Source organism: Delphinus delphis, chromosome 2, assembly GCF_949987515.2.
Source record: "Delphinus delphis chromosome 2, mDelDel1.2, whole genome shotgun sequence".
Taxonomy (NCBI): Eukaryota; Metazoa; Chordata; class Mammalia; order Artiodactyla; family Delphinidae; genus Delphinus; species Delphinus delphis.
This window is the reverse complement of record NC_082684.1, coordinates 28,511,897-28,533,109: the sequence shown is the minus strand read 5'-3', so window position 1 is coordinate 28,533,109 and position 21,213 is coordinate 28,511,897. Positions and strand designations below refer to the sequence as shown.

The following is a 21,213-nucleotide window of genomic DNA, read 5'->3' as shown; positions in this document are numbered from 1 at the left end:
GCTCTCTCTCCCAAGGGTTCCTGGGAAAAGACTTGTTCAAGGTAACTATCACCTTGGCGACATTTTTCACACATAACCCTTTCCTCTGTGTCAGTGCTCTCCCTACGTACCATGACCCTGTCCTCACAACAACCCAGTCGTTTAAGCAATATTTGCTTCTTGGATTGTCTGATGTAAATGGCTAATCCCAGATCACCTTCCCTTAGCCTGGACCCCACCTATGTCAAGCCACTTTCCTATGTCCGTGGGTGTTCTCAGAGAACAGACTGTTTTATCAACCTTCGCAAAGCATAATTAAGATCAATCTGTTGCTTTTAAAAAGTCAACTAAAATTTCAAACCAAACATAGGGGATTAGAAATTACTCCATGCTCATTGCTTTTCATTAGCCTGAAGATTTGAGGAAATGCCAGCCCTCCCATCTAACGCTCTCCCAAACTGGGCATACTGGGTATTGGATTCCCTTTATGCTGTAAACAGGGGTCTGCATCATGTTTTTTTAACCACTGGAGTCTGGGGTTTCTCTACTCTGGAACTCACGCAAGAGAGGAGCTGTCTAAGCCTCCATGGCTTGCTCAGTGGACTAGAAAAGCGTAAGAGAGTCACAGGAAAGAGCATGACCTTTTTGAGGGGGCTGCCCGCAAACCCTCTGTACAGAAGACGACCTTTCAAACTAATCCCTCCGTGGGAGCCCTACCCAGCTCACTGCTGCAGGCTCCACGTAGCCTCACAATGGCTGGTAAACAGTTCTAAGCTGTCGCATGACCCTTCTGCTCTAACAGAAGGGTATACACTAGTGGGACTGCTTTTTTTCTGTCTTCCTTCAACATATGAGGGCAGAAGTACAAAATGCAGGGCAGGCAGTTGTTAGCCTCAAAGGAGCTCAATGACATGAGAGTCTTCTGGGATTAGGGCGAGAGCAGACGCATATGAGAACTGAGGTTTTCCAGGCACATGAGAAAGTTCCTGTGCATAGAGCATTGCCTCACTTTTGAGGTGACGTATCATCACACATCAGATTGAACCTTCTGATTTTCCTGCTATACCTAGATGAGGGACAATGTCTGTCTCTTGGAATGCAGCTAACATTTACTGATTATGTACTATGTGCCAGGGGTCATTCTAAATGCTTTACATGCATCGCTTCATTTAATCCTCACAGCTCTACTGTTATTAACCCTAGTTAACAGATAAGGAAACTGACACGCAGAAAAGTTAAGGGATTTAAAGATCATACTGGTTATCCTACTGATTGGTGAAGCCAGGATCCAACTACCGGCAGTCTGAAGCCAGAAACTACAGCAGTTAACCACCTCTGGAATCCATTTAAGTTTGATATACCCAGGGTTCAGCATGTGGAGAGAGTGGGCTGTCCCTCTAGACACAGTGTGACAGGATACACAAAACATCTTAGCTAGAGTACAGTGGTTGAATGGCTCCAGGAATTAACTAGGAAATCTTGGCCGTTGATAACATTATTCCCAATCTATTGCTGTCCCCTGGTGGTTTTCCTGGGAAACTCACAAGCCAAAGAAATCCAAGAAATCTAGTGAAATCAGTAGGATGAAAAGAACTGGACCAAATGACTTATTTGCTGCATAAGCACCCCAGACTAAAAGAGATGACCTTCCACATTACCCAACTCCTTTGTGAATAGGGCTGTAATCTCTGTGACAGCTAAAACCTGACTGATAGTACATTGATTCAAAACAGCAAAATATATGCCCCATGATTATACTTGTACTTCAAGAGCAGGACACTCCAAGATTTAAATAATCTAGCCATTACTTCCTGCAACTTCACATTTCATCTTTAAGCTTCTAGGCTTTCTTCAAGGCAGGAGGTTCCCAAAGATTGCTGTACTTATGCCAACTTGTAACTTCCTACTCCCCGCCTCAACCCCAAATTCAGTTCCCCTGACCCTGCAGATGTTGTTATTCAACTAGGTGATGTTTGCTTTCACTGTTTCTTTCAAGCACACTTGGTGGTATAAGACTGTGCAAAGTGAAGCAAACAAGGTCGTTTTGTGTAAGATAGAGAGGTGAGGCCTAACTGTGTCAAAGGGAGAAGTGGCAGTTTCTGAAAGTCATGTCTTTACAGTACTGCACTCTGGGACCACGGGACCAGGTGTCCACCTACCATGGATCTGGGGGAACATACTCTGTGAAAGAAGCAGGTGTCCACAGCCCAAATGCAGAAGAAAAGATTGACGAGTTTTTATTTATTCAAAGGGACATTTCCAGGTGCATAAAGAAGCCACAAGTTAGTGTTGTTAAAAAAAAAAAAAATCAAACATCTGCTAATCAAGTGATGCATTTAATGAAAACCACCTAAGATAGTAAAGGAGACATGAGCTAACTGCAGAGAATTTCTGTTGTAGAAGACCTCCCCTCCACTACCACGCTGGACACCACTGCACAGCAAGTCATGGCCAGTGAAGCAGCGGAGCTGGAGGTGAGGAAGCTCATTGGCCAGATGCACTGAACTCAACGAGGCACGTGGAGATGAGGAACTTGCAGATGTAATATCCCACTTAGATGGATGTGGTTTGGAACCCGTGCTTGGCTGCAAGGGCTAGTTACCCTAGGGCAAGTTATCCAATATCCCCCAAGCAGCCTCATTTGGATCATGTCTGGTTAGACCCTCCTTATCCCAAAAGCAAAAACCAAACCAAAACAAACAAACAAACAACTCTCCCTGAAGACAATTAAATCAATCCCTACAGTCTCACTTTCTCTTCCTTCCTTCAACCCTTTTACAAAGGATAATACAGGGGCGACAGTTCTGAGCTCTCAGGAAATAGGGTCTTAGATGCTTTTGGAGGTTGAGAGGCTAGAACGGCAGTCTAGAAATTCCTTTCATCTTATGGCACTGATTTAGTTTAGACTTGATCTCTCCTCCTCTCCCTCCACCCGTGCTCTCTCACCCCCAGACGGACATATTGGCATCAAATAGCTCTAGCTTTCAATCTGTACTGGGATTTGCCAGCAGAAGAGACGTTGGTCGTTGTCATCCATAAGTTCCCACTCCACCACCAGTTTTATCTGGAGAAAGAGAAAAAGAATTGGGAAAAATGAAACTAGAACCTCACGTCAATCCAGAATGGGTTTAACTATGAATCCTAAATGTAAATTGTAACAAACTGCCTAATTCCTCATCCTTTTCTTCTTAAGTCATGCCACCATGAAGCCTGCTTGGGATGTGGGCACAGCCCGTGTCCTTTAGCTTAGAAGGGCAAACCAAGTTACACCTAGGATTTGGTGTTAGCAGTTAGCTTCTCAAATACAATTTCTAAAGCATTTTTTCCCTCTGAGATCAATGGTACATAAATGAAGCCAGGACTTCCCTGGTGGCGCAGTGGTTAAGAATCTGTCTGCCAATGCAGGGGACACAGGTTTGAGCTCTGGATGGGGAAGATCCCACATGCCGCGGAGCAACTAAGCCCGTGTGTCACAACTATTGAGCCTGTGCTCTAGAGCCCGTGAGCCACAACTACTGAACCCCGTGTGCCTAGAGCCCATGCTTCACAACAAGAGAAGCTACTGCAATGAGAAGCCCGCACACCACAACGAAGAGTAGCCCCTGCTCGCTCAACTAGAGAAAGTCCACGCGCAGCAAAGAAGACCCAACGCAGCCAAAATAAATAAATGAATTAATTAATTAATTAAAAAAAAATAAAGCCATCCATGAAAAATAATTTTACATTTAAACAATTTCACATGCATTTTGACAACCTGATCCAGCTTTTTCCAACTTTAACTATGAAGTATGAAGAGTAAAAAGTTAGATTCCTAGGTCTCAGGAAACTTACTTGTTAGTTGGAAAATGAAATGTCAAAGCACAAAGGATGTTCAAAGAAGTTTAGGGTTGTATGAATACTTTCAGGGACAATGACCTTTGTGGCAATATAGTTTTGATTAATGCCCTTAAACTGTTTTTGTTTTGTTTTGTTTTTTTGCGGTATGCAGGCCTCTCACTGTTGTGGCCTCTCCCATTGCGGAGCACAGGCTCCGGATGCGCAGGCCCAGTGGCCATGGCTCACAGGCCCAGCCGCTCCGCGGCATGTGGGATCTTCCCAGACCGGGGCACGAACCCGTGACCCCTGCATCGGCAGGCGGACTCTCAACCACTGCGCCACCAGGGAAGCCCAAACTGTTTTTTCTTTCTTCAATAATATACCCCCTTAGAGATCTCTGCTTGACTTGTTAACACTCATACTATGAGCTCTCTCTTCTAATTCTTAATAAGGCACTGGCACTCTGCCAGTCCTTTCTTAAGCTTACTTGCTTTTAGTTACAACCTCTCTTTTGTACTCAAAATGTTTCTTCAGAATGCAACATTTGAGTGACAGTGATACCCAGCTTCTTGAAACTTGTTTGATAAATTTTTCAAGACTAGTACACATCAACTACTGTTTCACTTAGTGCACACATTAACATAGTTTAAGCTGGTTTTCAAATGAAATGTCACTTAAGCTGCGTGGCATGGCAAAACCAACAAAAACAACAACCAACAAACAAAAAACAAATGAAATGTCACTTAACAATAGCTACCATATATTAAGTGCCTACTCGGTATCAGGCCCTAACTAGACACTAAGTTATTGAGGCTCAGATATGCCCATGATTACCTGGCTGCTCTGCAAATTAATCTACAAATCTCTTCCTGACCTTTAGGGTCTCTGATACCGCTTAAGCACAGACTCCCTATATTTGAGTCTTTTTAGAATGTCCTTTAATTACTTGCTGTTTCTAGGAAATAAATGGCCAGATTGCTCCTGGTTCTACTTGATCGCCTTTTAAGAAACACAGCTCTAAGGACTTCCCTGGTGGCGAGTGGTTGAGAATCCGCCTGCCGATGCAGGGGACGTGGGTTCGAGCCCTGGTCCGGGAAGATCCCACATGCCGTGGAGCGGCTGGGCCCGGGCGCTACAACTACTGAGTCCACGTGCCACAGCTGCTGAGGCCTGTGCGCCTAGAGCCCATGCTCCGCAACGGGAGAGGCCACTGCAGGGAGAAGCTGTGCACCTTAGCGAAGAGCAGCCCCTGCTTGCCACAACTGGAGAAGGCCCGTGCACAGCAACAAAAAAAACCCAACGCAGCCAAAAATTAAATAAATTTTTAAAAAAAACAACAAAGAAATACAGCTCTTTTTCTTCATGGAAAAAAAGTAATCCCTTTACTTCCTCCATTCTTATCAAGATTCATATTGTTAACACAGGCTCATTCCAGCAGGCTCTATCTCACAAGTGTTTGGTAGAAAAAGAAGTAGGTACAGCAGGGCGAGTCAGAGGTGAAGGTTGGGGGTGGTGGTGGTGGCGGAGGAGAGAAAGCAGAGGAAAAAGCCACCGCTCTGCTACGGACCTAGTAAATTACTGCTTTCTTGTTAAGAGATTAATGGAGAAACCAAGTTTTTCTGATGACAATGCTCTGACTACTTGAAATCTTGAACTATTTGGTACCTAGCTAAAATCTTATAACATTGCACAGGTTTTGGAATCACGAGACCTGGGTCTCAATCTAGGCTGTAATTCTTGGCAGAATGGACTCCGTTCATATTGCATAGCATTGGAGGCTAACATCTCTTCATCTGTAAAATGGGGATAGTATGACCTCTACACAGGTGGTCACAAGAATCCAGTGAAATACTGTATATAAAAAAGGCATCGTTAGGCCCAGGCTGACCATTAAGCAAGAGACAAAGAAAAAAGGGACACAGTGAAAACTCTCCACCCCAGCTCAAGATTCCTACACTCCTTTCTCCCAGGTGTCCAACTCTTCCTCATAGAGATGAAGGATTCTTATTCTAATCTTTTCTTCCTGCTCCCTCTCCTCATATTTCCAATCTAGTCACAGGACCTTTGGTGTCCTCAACTACAATGTCACTTACAGAGGGGTATTCACTCTTCACCGGTAGTTTATTCAAGTAGCTATAGGTCTTGTCTTTTTCAATGGGGCAGCTGATTCCACTCTTACAACCGTCAGGCTCAGGAATAGGAAAGGGAATTGCGACGCCCATCACAATGCCATGCACCACGGCTTTGCTACTTTGAGACTGAGTGCCTAAGAGAAAAAAAAAGAGAATAAGATGGTGATGGAAACAGCCTATTTCCAAACTGTAAATAAAAAATTCAGACATATTCTCAAGCAACGGCACTGCTGGGATAGCAAACCAAATTCTGTACCTCTTAATTCCTAGGGTCTATTTCTCTTTGGAGTTATACTTAGTACCTCCGTGAATGCTATACAGTAAGCATTCACTCTGAAACTTGAAAAATTACTGAATTATACAAAAAAAAAAAAAAGCAGTCAGTGGGGGCTGTTTTTTTTGCTGTTGACCCCACCTTGCTCTTCACTGCCTTCATAGTTTCTCAGGAGAATCAGAGCCACCTGGATGGATAAATAACTTTATCGAACAAGCTAACTGATTTTTGGTGGTAAACTTTCTGTTTACTACTTACATCAGGTTCTGTCAAAGTGTATTGCGTATCTTAAAGGGTTTGGGGAGACTGGTCTCTGAATTCTCAAATACCCTGTCCAAAGGATTCCGATAGAAATTAAGAATAAAATGGAAGACAATATGGAAAGAGGGAACAGGAGTCTCCTTAGAAATGCCACGGGCTGTAACAGCAGTGAAAGCGGTAACCCTTTAGAAACTGGGTAAAAGAAAGAGGAACATTTCTTGCTAACCTCTACCCTCCATATTGCAAGTTGGGCAGAGGAATAAATATACTAAAATTAGGGCAACTGGAGTTATGCACTATTAGGTTCTTCTGGAGATCCAGAGCATTGGCTCTGCTTCTTTCTTTCTGTCTGGGTTGGGAATTACTTTTGTTTAGAAGGTACTTTTTTGGTTTGGAACACTAGAGGGGACAGCGTATTGTCCAGGAGAGAGAACAACTCTAGGACTTAAGAGCTGTCTTTAGGCTTACAAACAAGAGATGACAGAAATCTCAAAGTTCCTAATTAGTCTGTCTAGTCTAGTTCCATAGGATAGAAAATGAGGGAAAGATTCAAGGTAGATGCTCTTTCTAGAAACAGAGATTTTCACATTGTCTAGATTCCTGGGAATCTGAAGGAAATGAATGTGGTACCAGAAAGAAACAAGTTCCAACAACATGCCTTCAAGTTGAAGAAAAAAGCTTCTTGATTGTTTCTTGGGTCACCAGTGAGTGCCCCAAACCTTACAGAGGCTAAATATTAATTGTTCCTATATTTTCAGGCAGAAAATAGACTTAACAGCCAGAAGATATATTGCTTGAAATAACACTTTGGAGGCGTTCCAGAGTCTACAGGGTTGGGGTCTGTACTAACACTCTGCAGTCAGTAGCTAAACAGAGTTGACACTCCCATGAAATGTGAACCAAAAATAGGGCACGGAGAAGCCAAGCTGTCTTCTTTGACCTGTGAAAACATGGAAATCCCCCTGTTTGCTCGAAGGGAGTCTGGCAACTATGGATTCTGAGAAACAGGCATATGGGAACCCAGTATGAGAAGGAAGCATAGTGAGTCCAAGCTTTGCCCATTGAGAGGGAGGTCACAGAATTCCTGACTGCAATTCCCCTCCCTCATATTCCCACAATTATTCCAATACTTGAGATTGATGTTACGCTTTAAGATGAATTTGAAGGTAAGAGCCACTTTTACTCACTACTGGTGAATGTGACATTGACACTGTAAGACTGTCCTTTGTGCAGTTGGCAGGGTTCGGTGGAGCACGGGTTCACATTCACTTCCTTTATAACTCCGACCCCAGAACCTGCAAAAGAAGAAAAATTTATTGAAATGGGTGGGAAAACAAACCTCCTAGGCTGTCTCTTACCTAACGGGAAGGTGCTCTGCCTTCCCAATGGGGGCGAGTTCTTTCTCCGACCATCCGTGGTCCCCGGGAAACTGTTCACATTTGACAGGCGAAAGGGAATTAAAGAAATTATTGAGTATACCTAGTCAGCTCCCCTGCTCTATATCCTGCGAGGGCTATTCCAGGGGAAATCATCCCCACCCTTCCTTCCATCCTGACACAGGATTTTAAAGCAGCACACTCGGCATAAGCGATGGCTCAGGTTGCACCGCTACTGTTTCCATTTGGAATCTTGAGACTGGCTGCTCCCTAACTGCCTTTCCCTACCATCTTTCAATCCCGTCCTGGTAGCTCTCCAAATCAGTGGTCTCTGAGCTTTGTACACTCCTACCGATGAGAACAATCTTAAGCATGCATCTGTAGTACACTCTACTCTGGAACCTGTGTTCTTCAAAATAAGTGTCTTTGAGGCAGGGTGTGTGTCCTTTTTTTTCAGTCTAAACAAGGACAAAAATACCTTGACCAAAAAAGGTTAAGTACAAATCTTTAAGAATCTCCTTACTTCATCCAGGCCCCTGAAACCAGACAGCTGAATGGGAGAGAACGCAAGTAAACGACAGGGTAAGCCTAAGCTCCGCCACTCATATACCACTGCTGACAGCTAGACTCTGGGATCCGACACCTGGCTTTGAAATCTCACTGGCTCCATTACTTACTATGGAACCTTAAGGCAAGATACTTAGCCTCTCTGGGGGCTAATAATGGTACCTACCTCATAGGGTAGGTGAGCTAATACACATATAGCTCTGAAATAAGTGCTTGGAACATAGTAATGCTATATAGGTATTCACTATTACTATCATATTGGGATTTAGTCCATGAATTCAATCTAGAGTAGCTGCTCCTGGGTGGGTTAGCAAGTTTCCCTTTCATACAAAGGGTGAGCCTCTCACCTCAAATTTACTTTGTGGGTAGAAATTATGGATCTAGACAATAGAATGGACTCTGTCTCAAAAGTAGAATGCATGAAGACAGAAAGGAAAAGGCAGGTTGAGAGCACATTATCTGCCTGCTCTTGGGTGGAAGAGTTGCATCGTATTGACTAACACTGCTTCAGCTAGGTCTGTAAATCATACTTAGCAGTTCCCTATCACCAACTTGCTTCTCCATCATGGCAAAGTTCTCAAACAATAAATACAAGATTCTCTTCTTTAGGCACTCTCTTCCACTCTGTCCTATCGTCTATGGCCAGGAAAGAAAATATCTGGAATTTTAGTCAACAACTTATTGAAAATCAGTGTTTATGCTGAACTTCTAGTTTCAACTTCTAGTTTCTTTCAAGGCTGGGTCACATGATCTAGTAGGAACTGAGTAGAGGGCAGTACTTGTAGCTCCTTCATCCAGTTTTATTATTGCTGACAAGACGTTCCTGGACTTCCAGTGTCAATAGAGCAAACTTCTCAGTCCTAACCTGCAAAAATTGCAAAACTAGTTCGCTTGGCCCCATTTCTCACTTGAGGAAATACCACTTCAGGGAAAGGGAGCATAGAGTGGGACTCAAAAAACCTTTTGATGTGGGCACTGAAGTTTTTACACTGTATTTCCCAATTCAAAAGTAAATTGAAAGTCTGTAACTGAAACTCTCCTTCCCTTAAGAGGTTTTTGCCATAGGTCTAACACCTGCTTTATTCACATGAGCAGAACACTGTCAGGATTTAGTTCCCTTAGTTGTTTTTCTTTTTTTAATTTTTAATTTTTTTGGCCGTGCCGCGGCTTGCAGGATCTTAGTTTCCTGACCAGGGATGAAACCCCTGCCCCCTGCAGTATAAGCGGGGAGCCCTAACCACTGGACGGAACAGGCGAGTCCCCCCCACCTTTTTTTTAATGTTAATGTTACTGTTGAAACCCAAAGTGACTCACAAACACCCACTAGTTTCCTACTGCTTACTAGGAACCTGGTTCCTTACTGCTGTAAGAACTTGGGCAAGTACCTTAATGTGCCTGTTTCCTCATCTGTAAAATAGATTGTGAGAGTTGAGTGACAATAAAGTTAACAGTGTCTTCATCCAAATGTTGGCCACTAAGTTTAGTGGAGAGAAAGGCAGTAATTTGAGGTGATAATAGGATCTTTCAAATGCCAGTCTCCTAGTTCAGTGGAACAGCATTTGTTAAGTATAAACAGGCCAGCAATTTTTATTCCTTAATCACTCCTGTCTCCTAGCCCCCAACTTTGCTTTTGCCTCAACATGAATTTTGGAGATATAGTGGAAAGAGTATTTCTTCCCTCATTTACTTTTCCAACAAATATTTATTAAGCAGTTACTATTACCTGGGCACTGGATATGATGGAGCAAATTTATTCTGGTTGCCATTCTGCTGTGTGACTGGGTAAGTAACCTAACATCTCTGGAATTCAATGATTGACTATAGGATCTCCAAGTTTCCTTCCAGCTCATAAATTTTATAAAATCAGTTTCATGCCTCTTTCATTTATTATTACACCTCTCCACTTCAGAAAAGTTCTGCTCAAACAATTTAATAGACTTGACTGAAGGAGCTCACAATTTCTACCCCCTGTTGTGCTTCTCAACAAAGATTCCAACCGTAGCTGCATGACAGGGTTATGCATCACAAGTTGTGACCAGCAACATGAGTTTTATAAATAGGAGAGGAAAACTGGTAAGAATCACAAAATTCCATAGCCCAAAGGACGCCCTAACGGAATAACTCATGAAAAGGAGAACTTACTTTCGACTTATCAGCAAAACGGAAATTTAAAAAAGCAAAAGGAGTGGAGAGGCAGAGGACATCCAAGGCACAAGGCATAAATAAAAAGCAGTTTTGCGCCGCACCCCTTACGCCCAACGCTGCACATGGACCTTCGGTTGTTTGCCCTACAATCTTTAGGAAACTTCAGCAAAAGGCCCACCTCCAGGAATGTGCTGGGATCCCAAACACGCGTTCCAGGGAAGGAGAAAAGTTGTGAGTGGTCGGGTTTCATCCAGGCCAGCACCGTGTCCCCTACCCCAACCCACTCCAGCCCACTCCACGAGGGGTCCGAGGCTGAGCCTGGAGGCCCGGGGGACCCACCCAACCTAGCTCGGAGATCTTAGCACCGGGTTCTGTCGGGGTCTCCCGCAGAGGGTGCGGGAACCTCAGGCTGGCCCCGGGGCTCACCGCAGTCCTTGAAATGCACCGGCTCGGCCAGGGCGGAGGCGCTGAGTGCCAGGAACAGGAACGCGGCGCCCAAGAAACGCATCGCAGCTGAGACTACAAGCTCAAGGAACGAAGAACCAGATTCCGCGGTCACAAGATAAACCTTCAGGGGCGGGCCGGGGGAGGAGCCCAGTCAGGCGACCGGTCACCAGCAACCGGGTCCGAGGCCTACCCGCGCCCCGCCCCCGGCTCCAGGGAGCCAGACACAGGGTCCCAGACATTCGCAAACCCCGCCCATCCGGTCCGCTTTGCTGCCGGGCCAGCTGGCTTCCACCTCCCTCCGGCCCAGCTCCTCTCTCCAATGCTCCGTCCGGGCTTTGTGGGTGAGTCCCACAAATGCTTCCGCAACGGGAGCATTTCTAGCCAATCAAATCCCCCCTCCTCCTGCACCACCCAATAGGTGTGCTCAGAGGCGGGGTCTCTGTGGATCCCGCTTCCCGAGGCCCAGACGCAGAAGGGGATTGGGACAATGCGAGGGGCGGTGCTTGTGGAAGAAAATGGCGGCCGTCAGAGGGTTGAGTCTAACCGCTGTGGCCCTGAGAGCAGTCACTCTCTGGCCAGGGGGCAGGTACCAAGCCTAGAAAAGCACCTGGGAAGGGTGTTTGGTTCTGCGCGTCCAGGACTAAAGGGAAACTAAGGCTCGCGGGGGAGGTGAAGGTTTGGCGTGAGGCTGTCCAGGTGGAGGGACTTCAGGTTTGGCTTGAGGCTGTCCAGGTGGAGGGCGCCAGGTGCCTCTCTGCTCCCAGGCTCACCCTCCCCCCTTGCACAGCAGGCTCCTCGCGGCCTCCCGCGGACCTCGGGCGCTTCGGGAACTGTCGTCCTCCAGCCCCGAAGCTGGCGAAGGGCAGATCCACCTCACCGACAGCTGCGTCCAGGTAAGAGGCCGGACGCGGGGCAGCGGTGGCGGGCGAGGGCTGGGAGTGGGGGGATCTCCCCTTGGCCCACCTTTCTCTCTCCCCTTGCCTGGCATTCTTGACCCCCCTTCCTGCATTTCAGAGGCTTCTGGAAATCACCGAAGGGTCAGAATTCCTCAGGCTGGAGGTGGAGGGAGGTGGATGCTCCGGATTCCAGTACAAATTTTCACTGGATACAGTTATCAACCCCGACGACAGGCAAGGAGAAAGGGGTGGGTTCCCGGAGAATGTGCAGGAGGGATAAAAGTGTCTCCAGTTTAAGGTGCACTTTTATTCCACATTTAAAACGTTTGCTAAGGATAATTTAACATCACCCTTCTCACACAGTGGGGATACAGTGAAGATTTGTTGTCTTGATTCAAAATAACTAAGTCATAGGAGGAAAACTGGCCCGTCTAGGTGCATAGGGTAGTTGGTAGAGGGTCAGGCTGGACTAGAAAGATTCCAGGCTTAAACCTCTAAACATTTCCTAGTATTCATTCTATTGAATCTTTTTGCCTCAGAGAAGATCAGCACCTGTTAGAGGTAATAAGGGAAGCTTCCTCTGTATTTCAGAAAACAGAGGATGTGCATCTCTGGGCTCAGAGGGTGTTACGGTTTTGGTGTGTATGATATACATTAATGCCTTCCTCCCATCTTTTCAGGGTATTTGAACAGGGTGGGGCAAGAGTGGTGGTTGACTCTGATAGCTTGGCCTTCGTGAAAGGGGCCCATGTGGACTTCAGCCAAGAACTGATCCGAAGCTCATTTCAAGTGTTGAACAATCCTCAAGCACAGCAAGGCTGCTCCTGTGGGTCATCCTTCTCTGTCAAACTTTGATGTGATGACAGGTGACCCAGAGATGACCATCATCTGTACGGATTTGAGGAACCTGGGATTAGAAGAATTCTAGAGGTTTCCTTCCAATCCTGTCCCTCTCACAGTTTCATTTCCCTCGATCCAGGAATGCTGTGTTTCACCACTATTTATTTTCAGAATGTGAAGCTTTTTCTCTTGAGTTAATTTCTCCCTCACAGTTGTAAGGCCAAGCCTGTAGATGCTATTACGTAAGATTTAGTAACTTGTCGAAACCAGTGTCCTCTGTAGAGCCTCCAAGGTTCCAGAATTTGGAATTCTCTGGCCTTCAGAGCTACTTGTACATAGGTGTATAGCTGTGTGTAAAAGCTTCATTTTAAAGAAAGTCCTTAATTACTTGTGTTGTGGATCAGGGTCATAGATTGGGTGGGTTGAACACTGGTTACTAGGCCAGAGAGGATGAAAAAGGCAAATGAAATGTTATCTTTTTCATTTCATCCTTCCTGAATGTGCTAGTTGACTTACCCTTATTTTCTATGCAGCCCATTCTCTGCTTCCCATTTGTTACAGCAGATACATTTTCCTCTCATACTCATGAATCTGCTAGATTCACAAAACCAATTGCCCATCACCCAGAAAACTTGGACCTAAACCTCACTGATACTTGAATTGTTTGAAAAATAGCCTCATACTCCATATTCACACAGACATTTTAAGCTTCTTTGATCCTTTAGTGACTGAATCTTTTTAGAATATGTTGCTTCACTTACCTTATGGTGTAAAATGTTTTTGATCTCATTGCATAGCAGGAAGTGGTGCCTTTGTTGGCACAGATAATAGATACTTGGGGATTTTTTTTTTTTTTTTTTTAGTTTGGACTACCAGATAAAATGCAGGATGCCCATTTAAATATGAATTTCAGATAAATAGCAAATAATTTTTAGTATAAGTGTGTCTCAGTGAATACTAGAAATTATTTGTTGCTTATCTGAGATTCAAATTTCACCGGGTATCCTGTATATTTACTTGTTAAACTTGGTAACCTTACTTTAGAGTCACTGAAAGAAGAGCTTTTTAGCCACAAATTCCAATGAATTTTAAAGTACTTGTTTGGTAAAGCACTTAAATAAGCTAAAGAGCTAGAAATGATTGTGGTATGTGTGTGACGGAGCTGGGGCAGCCAGAACTGCATGGACAGACAACTAAAAAAAGATAAAAACACCACCACCATGACAAATGATTAATGAATGCTAATGCTGGGGAAACCACAACCAAGTTGATTCTGTAAGGATTATTGGTTAAACCCATCTTTTCCTCGAGAGCCTAAAAGTTCATGTTGGCAAATCTTGCATTTCTGGACTGGATTGAAATTTTTCTAGACTGGATTGGAATTGAGGTCATTCAATAAAGAATTTACCATTAGAAAAATAGAAATACAGAATTTAGAGACAAAATAGCTGAGACAGAAACTTCATACTTACATTTTCAATATGGGAAAACCTAGGACTTAGAGAAAACAAACCTATCGTGTGTGCAGTCTGTACAAAGATGAAAGAAAGGGACACTCAGAAACCTGAGCAGTTTTTTTTTTAGCAGATATCCATGGAAGGGGGCACAAAGCAGCATACTGTGGAAGTGTCTGTGTGTAACTTTACTAAGCCATTGAAAGTTGCTGCCAATACCTGGGCCTAATAAGATTTTCAGCTCAGACTAAGGCCTTTCATCCTCGTTAGAGATTTTGTTACATTTTAGGTGTTAAACCTCTTCTTCCATGATATTTTTGTGGGTTATTTATTTATATGGTGATCTTAGCACCGGCATAATAGCTTTAGTTCAAAAAACAATTAAATTCCAGTGGTCAGTTAGGTAGGAACAGTGTCTCTTTGATTGACCATGTGTAAATACCTCATATTAATGGAAGAATTGGAATTTTGTGTTTACAAAGGGTAGGTTAGGGAGGAATCACCTTATCGCACTGGAAAAGCTTCATAGGGAAACCTGAGGTCCCCATTGGAGGAGGGCAATGTAGAAATTTTAAGAACACAGGGCAGGGGGAGTTGATAGCATCAAGGGGATAGGGCAGTTGGCTTGGAATAATAGTAAGTGGAGGTAAAATAGGTTTAGGATCTTCTGTAGGCTCTTCTGACCAGATGCCCTCTTCCTGGCAGGCTGTACAAGCCAGCACACGTTTTCACAAATTTTGCTCACTGTGCAGTTCATTTAGGAAAACGTTATACTCTTCCAGTATCAGCTGGAAGATTTTTTTGCCTCCCTATTACTTTGAGGGGAGGTTATCAAGAGGCTATTTATTGCAGAATTGGTTTTGTTTAACTTCATAAGCTAGTGACTGCCTGGGGCAACATGCCCCACCATTGCCGTAGCCAAACATAATTGTGTAAGGACTGAAGGCACAGGAGCCCTCCCTCTGCTTTATGTGTGAATCTTTATGTTGTTGGCTCAAAAGAGGGGGCTTCTTGGTCAACATCCAGATCTTTCCTTGTTGCGGAATCATACTCTTCAGTTACATGATTGATAGTGACCAGTGGTATATAAACTATAGGTGTCCCACCCACCCTTAGTTTCTTTGGGAATGTTGACCAGTTACAAGGGATTCAGAAGTAAGAGATTAGGAAGGACTACTAAGGTAGGTGTCCAAGAAGATACTCTTCTTTCTCTAACTTTTCTTCTGAGAATTGCGCCCCATTCTTTTGGTCTTTTGTCATAAAGCGTGAGCGGAGGGTCGATATTTGGCAGGAGCATCCTGTACAGAGAAGTGGGCAGCACTGACTGTCATGGGGTAGCCCTCCCGTGAACTCTGGCCCTGAACTGACACCCTGCAGTGGGCAGAGCCTGACACTGTCCCTTGCAACATTATCCTGGCCTTGCGTGTTTGTCTCAAAAGCAGGAAACTCCTCTACTTTTCTAGATATCTTGCATTGATGTTTATGATTGCTCTTTTAAAATCCTTGTTTGCCATTTCTCCACAGAAATGCCGCAGGGCTGTTTAAAGGACGTTTGCTTTAAGAAGTTTTGAAATAATTATCATCTGGCTTTAATTGTAAAATATAGTCAGATAAGTATATAAAGAGAGGGAGCATTTAAGCAGTCTATGTCCAGCAGCTGTATTTAAAAATATTTTATTTTTGAATAGGTAAGACATATGGTACAAAATTCAAAAAGACACAAAAGGGAATACAGTGAAAAGTCTCCCAGTCCTGTGCCCATCCACTCTGTTGCCCTCCCCATCAACTACCCTTGTTTCTAAGAATTTAGCCCGCAGGTACAATTCCGTAGATGTAATGTGAAATAACATATGCACAAGAATGTTCATTACAGCATTATTTTTAATAGCAAAAGATAGGAAACAATGGAAATATCCATTAATAGGGGACTGATTAAGTAAATTATGATTTATCCGTTCAGTGGAGACGTATACAGTTATAAAATAGAATGAGACAGCCCTTTATGTGCAAGTATGTATTCAGTAAAAAAGGTGCAGAACGGCATGCCATTTGTGTTTCTAATACAAGGAAGTATGTGTATATGCATGAACTATCGCGGGAAGGGCGAGCAGGAAGGCGAGGGCTGGGAGGAGGAGCGGTGGGAACGAAGGAAGTGCACTTCCCGAAGGGTATATTGAGGAATGGTGAGTTCTCTGAAATACAGCGTGTGAGGTGGAGCGGCGAGGATGAGGTTAGCAGATATCCAATTCTTTTCCCCCTCTGTTTTAGAGAAATAGCAATAGCAGCGTAGGCTTCACTTTGTTGTATAACCTTCCTTTTTCCCTTAATCTATTTTGGAAATCTTACCCAGGCATTTAGAGCCACTTTTTTTTTTCTTATTAGGGCTCCATAGCAATTAATTGCTTCTAACCTTTTGCTATTACAGATAATGCTATAATAAATAACCTCTTGCATACGTCATTTTTCATTTGGTAAGAATATATCTGAAGGTTAAATTCCGAGGAGTGGAATTACTGATTTAAAGAGTAAGTGCTCTTATAATTTTGAAAGACACTGCCATATTATCCTCTTCAGAAGCTGTGTCAATATATACTCCTGTCAGCTATGTACGTGAGTACCTCTTTCCCCAGGTGCTTGCCAACTAGGAGTTTTAACAAACTTAAATCTTTGCCAATCTGACAGTTTAAAAAAGTGTCTCAGTGTAGTTTTAACTTGTATTTCTTTTTATTATGAATGAAGGTCAGAATATTTTCATATGTTTAAGAACTATATATTTTTGTCTGCTGAGAACATCTCAACTAGTATAGTGACCTAGATAGAACAAATTACTTAAGCTTTGTAAGTCCAAGTTCCTCATCTGTAAATTGGGAATAAAAGTAGTAAGTAGGATTGTTGGATGATTAAATGAAATTTGTGTACAGCATTCAACACAGACCTGGCACATAGCAAGCATTCAATAAGTTATTTTGTGATGGCTGACAGAGCAGCGGGTAGGACAGGACAGATTAAATTAAGAAAAGAGCATTCATCTCCATGTCTTCAGGCACACAGAGCCTTGTTCATTTACATTGCCATTCATCAGAAATGCAAAGTCAGAGCTTTCTTTGTCTTAGAAGAGGAAAGAACCTTTTCCTATTGGCTACTGGAACCCAATCATAGGCTATCGGCAGAGCTGGCGAGGGGGTAGCACAGCCTCATCTCTAACATTTAGACTCAGCCAAGAAATTTGGTTTATAAATTTGGTTTAATATGAAATAAAAACAAAAACAGAAGAGCCCAGATGTACATTTCTTTATTCCACCGTGGTTTTAAACTCCCAGCTAGCCAAGGTTGGAGTGAGTCTCTACTTGTAAACTCAGTGGGATGCCAGCCAGCCGTTTTATGAAGGGGAAGAGGACAGAGGCCTCTTGAGTTGAGAGAAGAAACAACGTAGGAAATCTCGCTTCCCCTAAACAAGATTACACTGTATTTCATAAGCTAGAAAATAGACCTCTTTATTTTTAGCACATCAAACTGGTGTCCACAAAAGGAGAGCCCAGGAGAGATTTGTTTCCTGTAAGAAGCAGTATGTATTTAACAGAGGTCTTCTGAGGTGGGCACCCTGCTTTGTGGTAGCCCTTGCTGTGGTGTACAGGAGCTATTGCTGGGTAGATTCTGAATGTTTATTTACCTGAAGCTACTGAATATTTTCTTTAGACTTGTATAAAGCCCTGGCTCCCCCTTTTTTTTATCAACTCCCCATATTTTTTTACATTGCCTTTTTGCTGCTTTCTCAGGCTCCTTGCTCCCCTTCATCTGTGTCTCTTACTAGCAATATAGTATCAGTCTTGCTTCTCTGAGATGAGGGGATCTTCTGCCCCTCCCCGGGGCCACAGAACTGGCAACAAGGTGGAGATGTGGCACAACTGGCCCAGACCAGATTTGCTGAGTGGTGGTGATGGTTCTTGGGAGGAGGCATTGGAGTCACCCCCCAAACTCCCCCCAATCCTTTTTTGCTTGATAGATTCTGAAGGACCATCCCAGGGCAGATATAGCCTCTGATCCAGGTGTGGAATCATCAGGATGATACGTGGATCATGGCTGGAAAAGGGTGTGTGCAGTGTGAGGCCGAAGGACCTTGCGTGTTTGCACAGCTTGAGGGGCTGGTTCAGGGCCATCCTTTGGTAAGCATCCCATAGCAAGGCCAGGACAGATGGCAGACTGGGCCTCACGGCCAGTGGTTGAAGCATTAAAGCACTTGGTGGTGGTTGAGCCAAGCAAGGGCATGGCGGTGTGGAGGTGGTGACAGAAGCTCACAGGCAGAGCCGAAGCTGGGGGAGATGAAAAGCAGGTGAGGCTGGCTGGGAGCTGGCTGCAGGGCCTCCTGCCCGGTGTCTTCATGTCGTCCCCCCAACCAGGAGAGCTTCCTCAAGGCCCCGCCTGTGGCCAGGGCCCACTTCCAGGTAACCGCCTGCACTGATTCCTCGCCGCTACTCCTTGGCGGTGCAACGTGGGGGGCCTGCCTCGGCAACATAACCTGGGGGGCAGTGGCAGCGGTAGGAGCCCTCCGTGTTCTCGCAGTGACCTTGGACACACAGTGCTGCAGGCCCGTTCAAGTCATCACATTCGTTCACATCTAAGAGGAGGAGAGGGAAGAGAGAGCTGTAGGGAGCCCACGTGCCTCCGGCCTGCTGCCTCTGCCCCTCTGGCCACTAAGCCCTGACCCCTGCCCTGCAGTGCAATCCTAGATGTGGTGGCCGGAGGATAAAGCCACTGCCCGAAAGGAAGCAACTCACGGATACAAAGCCGGTGATAGTGAGCCCATACTGTGACCATGCTGTCTTGTCCCTGCCTTTCTTCTATCTGGGAACCTCCATGGAAAGGGCTTTCTAAACACAGCGTAGACCTTTGGAGCTCTCGCCCCTCGGCCTGGAGCCCGGCAGGCCTGCTAGGGGGCAGCAGTGAATCTCCCAGCTAGGCTCAGTCCTGTACCCTCAGTGAGCAGTGGGCCAGTCTGACTTTTCCACGTGGAGCCAGCAGGGCCATCCTGCTCCCTGGGCATTGCCACTCTGATTCCAAACCTACCCACACAGGCCATGTTGGCCATGTCCAGCTGGAAGCCCTCGAAGCAGTCACAGGTGTAGCCCTCCTGCACGCGCACGCAGCGGCCATTCTCACAGCCGTTCAGGATGCCGCACTCCTCGGCCTGAAGCCCTTCAAAGCCGGCCTGGTGCTCTGGTAGGAGGAAGTCAGAGAGCGAAGGGGTCTAAGGCCTTGTACTCCACCCTGGGGCCCTCGCCCTCCGCTCAGAGGGTTTCCCCTAATGAACTCCTGGGGTCGGGGTGGGAAGGATCATAACACTCTCACAGAAAGATGCTGAGACAAAAAGCAATACTCTTAAAAATAAGTACGTGTCATTTTAGATGGAGAGGCACGCTTACTTTAAATGAGGGCTCTGGGGAGGTTGGGACTCATTGCTTTCACAACGCCAGGGCTCCTGAGCGCTTGGGTGTCCCTGTACAGTTTTGATTTTTTTGTGGTTGGTGGCAGGGTATTTTGTTAAAATCTTTACATAGTTTTTTGGGGGCGGACACGATTGGTAGCAAAAGGGAATTACCCTCACTCACCACAAAGCAAAACTCCTCCAAGATCTGCCTAACCCTCTTCTTTCTCTAAGCAACCCCCCTCCCCTGGAAACGACCCTGTCCCTAATCTCAGTGCAGTTTTGATCAGTCTGATGCAGTGGCTGTCCCCATGGCAGGTACTGCGTCCCCTGCACAGATGCCACGTCCGACTTCCTCATTAGAATCCAAGTCCCGAGTGCTGGGGTCATTGCCACTTACAAACTGGGTGACCACAGTGGAACTTTAAAGTGATTAGAAATCCTTGATTCCCATTTCAGGTCACAAGTGTGAACCTGTAGAGCAGGGTATCCTGCATACTGTAAGTGGCGTGGTGGGAGTGTGCTTTTGTCCCCCTCTTCAACTCCCACAGGCAGCTTTTGGGGTTGGGATGATGCCCTGTACCTCTCTGTGTCCCTTGTGCTAGTCCATCAGAGGGAGGTGTTAACGTGTGACCCGGGCGTTTGGAGTTCTCCCTTGAGTGACCCGTGAGGGGGCTTGGGGGTCTTTTCCCTTCCCTGTCCTCACCCTGCTGACAGTGATGAGCAGATGGAGGAGATGGAAGTGAAACAGCTTCAGAGCCCACCTCTTCCCCATTTTTGCAGCAACACAGACCTGGATGGCTGGCCACGTAGTGGGGCTGGAGTTCTGAGGGCTGCAGGGGAGGCTCAAGGACCGGTGTGCGGTCCTCTGGGCGGCTGGCCGTGTTGGGGAAGGGCGGCTCAGGGATGGTGTCCTCGGGGCCCAGGTAGTTGTAGAAGGGGACCCCGTCTGGGCCATAGAGGCTGTAGTGCAGGTCCTCGGGCCCAGGGCCATACTCATAGCCGGGCCGGAAGTGGACCCCGGCCTCCCGCTCCGCTTCAATGCGGGCCACGTTGCACAGCTGAGCGTAGACCTCTGTCAGGGAGGAGGGAGAGAGGAAGCTGGGCCTGGCTCCTGGTAGCTGAAGCCTGGAGTGCTCTTTCCCCAGCTCATGCTCACCGCCCCACGGAGAGAGGGAGCGTGCTGGGACTGCCGTCCTCTGTCCCCCGCTCTGTCCCCAAACAACAGGGACAGAAGACAGGGCCTTGACTTGCCCTACTCCATTCTAAACCCACAGACCTGGCTGACTGTGGATTCCAAGGTGAGGACAGCCCCTACCCTGGGGCCCAGCCCAGCTCCGCAGGTGTCCCCCCTTCCCTCCTTCAGGCACAGGCCGCCCTTCTCACCAGAGCTCCTGGGGGGGCACAGAGCACACTGCTGGCTCCAGGCCTCGCCGTCCTGGCAGCAGCACTCAGTGTAGGTGGTGTGGCGCCCGTGCAGGGGATGGCTGCACACGTAATTGGTGACTTTTTTCCAGCAGATGTCCGTGTGGATGTCATGGTCAGGCAGGTCCTCTGGCGGCACAGGGCGTGGAGGCATGTGAGCCCCCCAGCCCAGGTCCGCT

General features: G+C 45.9%; 3 protein-coding genes across 5 annotated transcripts in view; 1 reads left to right on the top strand and 2 right to left on the bottom strand.

Annotated features, from left to right (window-relative positions):
• Positions 1–2,191: 2,191 nt before the first annotated feature.
• NPC2 (NPC intracellular cholesterol transporter 2) lies at positions 2,192–11,317 on the bottom strand. Its single transcript, XM_060004198.1, has 4 exons — positions 10,977–11,317; positions 7,650–7,757; positions 5,889–6,061; positions 2,192–3,043 (listed from the first exon to the last, which is right to left on the bottom strand). The coding sequence occupies exons 1-4, from the start codon at positions 11,056–11,058 to the stop codon at positions 2,957–2,959; spliced, it is 450 nt and encodes a 149-aa protein (XP_059860181.1). The 5' UTR covers positions 11,059–11,317; the 3' UTR covers positions 2,192–2,956.
• A 156-nt stretch (positions 11,318–11,473) lies between these two features.
• ISCA2 (iron-sulfur cluster assembly 2) lies at positions 11,474–16,173 on the top strand. Of its 2 annotated transcripts, none has more exons than XM_060004197.1 (4): positions 11,474–11,583; positions 11,788–11,890; positions 12,012–12,127; positions 12,574–16,173. In XM_060004197.1, exons 1-4 carry the CDS (start codon positions 11,513–11,515, stop codon positions 12,746–12,748), a joined length of 465 nt encoding a protein of 154 aa, XP_059860180.1. In that variant the 5' UTR covers positions 11,474–11,512; the 3' UTR covers positions 12,749–16,173. The 2 variants fall into 2 exon arrangements, with proteins under 2 accessions (XP_059860180.1, XP_059860179.1); XM_060004196.1 differs by having other exon boundaries at positions 11,493–11,583; positions 11,785–11,890.
• An 880-nt stretch (positions 16,174–17,053) lies between these two features.
• The window catches only part of LTBP2 (latent transforming growth factor beta binding protein 2), a 98,624-nt gene continuing 94,464 nt past the window's right edge, over positions 17,054–21,213 (bottom strand). For both annotated transcript variants that reach the window (XM_060004194.1, XM_060004195.1), the window contains 4 exons: positions 20,996–21,163; positions 20,403–20,684; positions 19,252–19,401; positions 17,054–18,802 (listed from right to left, as the gene is read on the bottom strand). In XM_060004194.1, coding sequence (XP_059860177.1) covers positions 18,657–18,802; positions 19,252–19,401; positions 20,403–20,684; positions 20,996–21,163 — 746 coding nt within the window. In that variant the 3' untranslated portion in view covers positions 17,054–18,656. The remainder of the gene's footprint in view (positions 18,803–19,251; positions 19,402–20,402; positions 20,685–20,995; positions 21,164–21,213) is intronic.

Excerpts from the sequence above, each read along its gene's own strand:
- NPC2 (XM_060004198.1), bottom strand. The coding sequence starts at position 11,058 with ATGCGTTTCTTGGGCGCCGCGTTCCTGTTCCTGGCACTCAGCGCCTCC. Across the intron at positions 7,758-10,976 it reads GGTGCATTTCAAGGACTGCG|GTTCTGGGGTCGGAGTTATA; the intron begins GTGAGCCCCGGG and ends CTTCTTTTGCAG. Across the intron at positions 3,044-5,888 it reads TGAAGAGTGAATACCCCTCT|ATAAAACTGGTGGTGGAGTG; the intron begins GTAAGTGACATT and ends CTCTTTCTCCAG.
- ISCA2 (XM_060004196.1), top strand. The coding sequence starts at position 11,513 with ATGGCGGCCGTCAGAGGGTTGAGTCTAACCGCTGTGGCCCTGAGAGCA. Across the intron at positions 11,891-12,011 it reads TCACCGACAGCTGCGTCCAG|AGGCTTCTGGAAATCACCGA; the intron begins GTAAGAGGCCGG and ends CCTGCATTTCAG. Across the intron at positions 12,128-12,573 it reads GTTATCAACCCCGACGACAG|GGTATTTGAACAGGGTGGGG; the intron begins GCAAGGAGAAAG and ends CCATCTTTTCAG.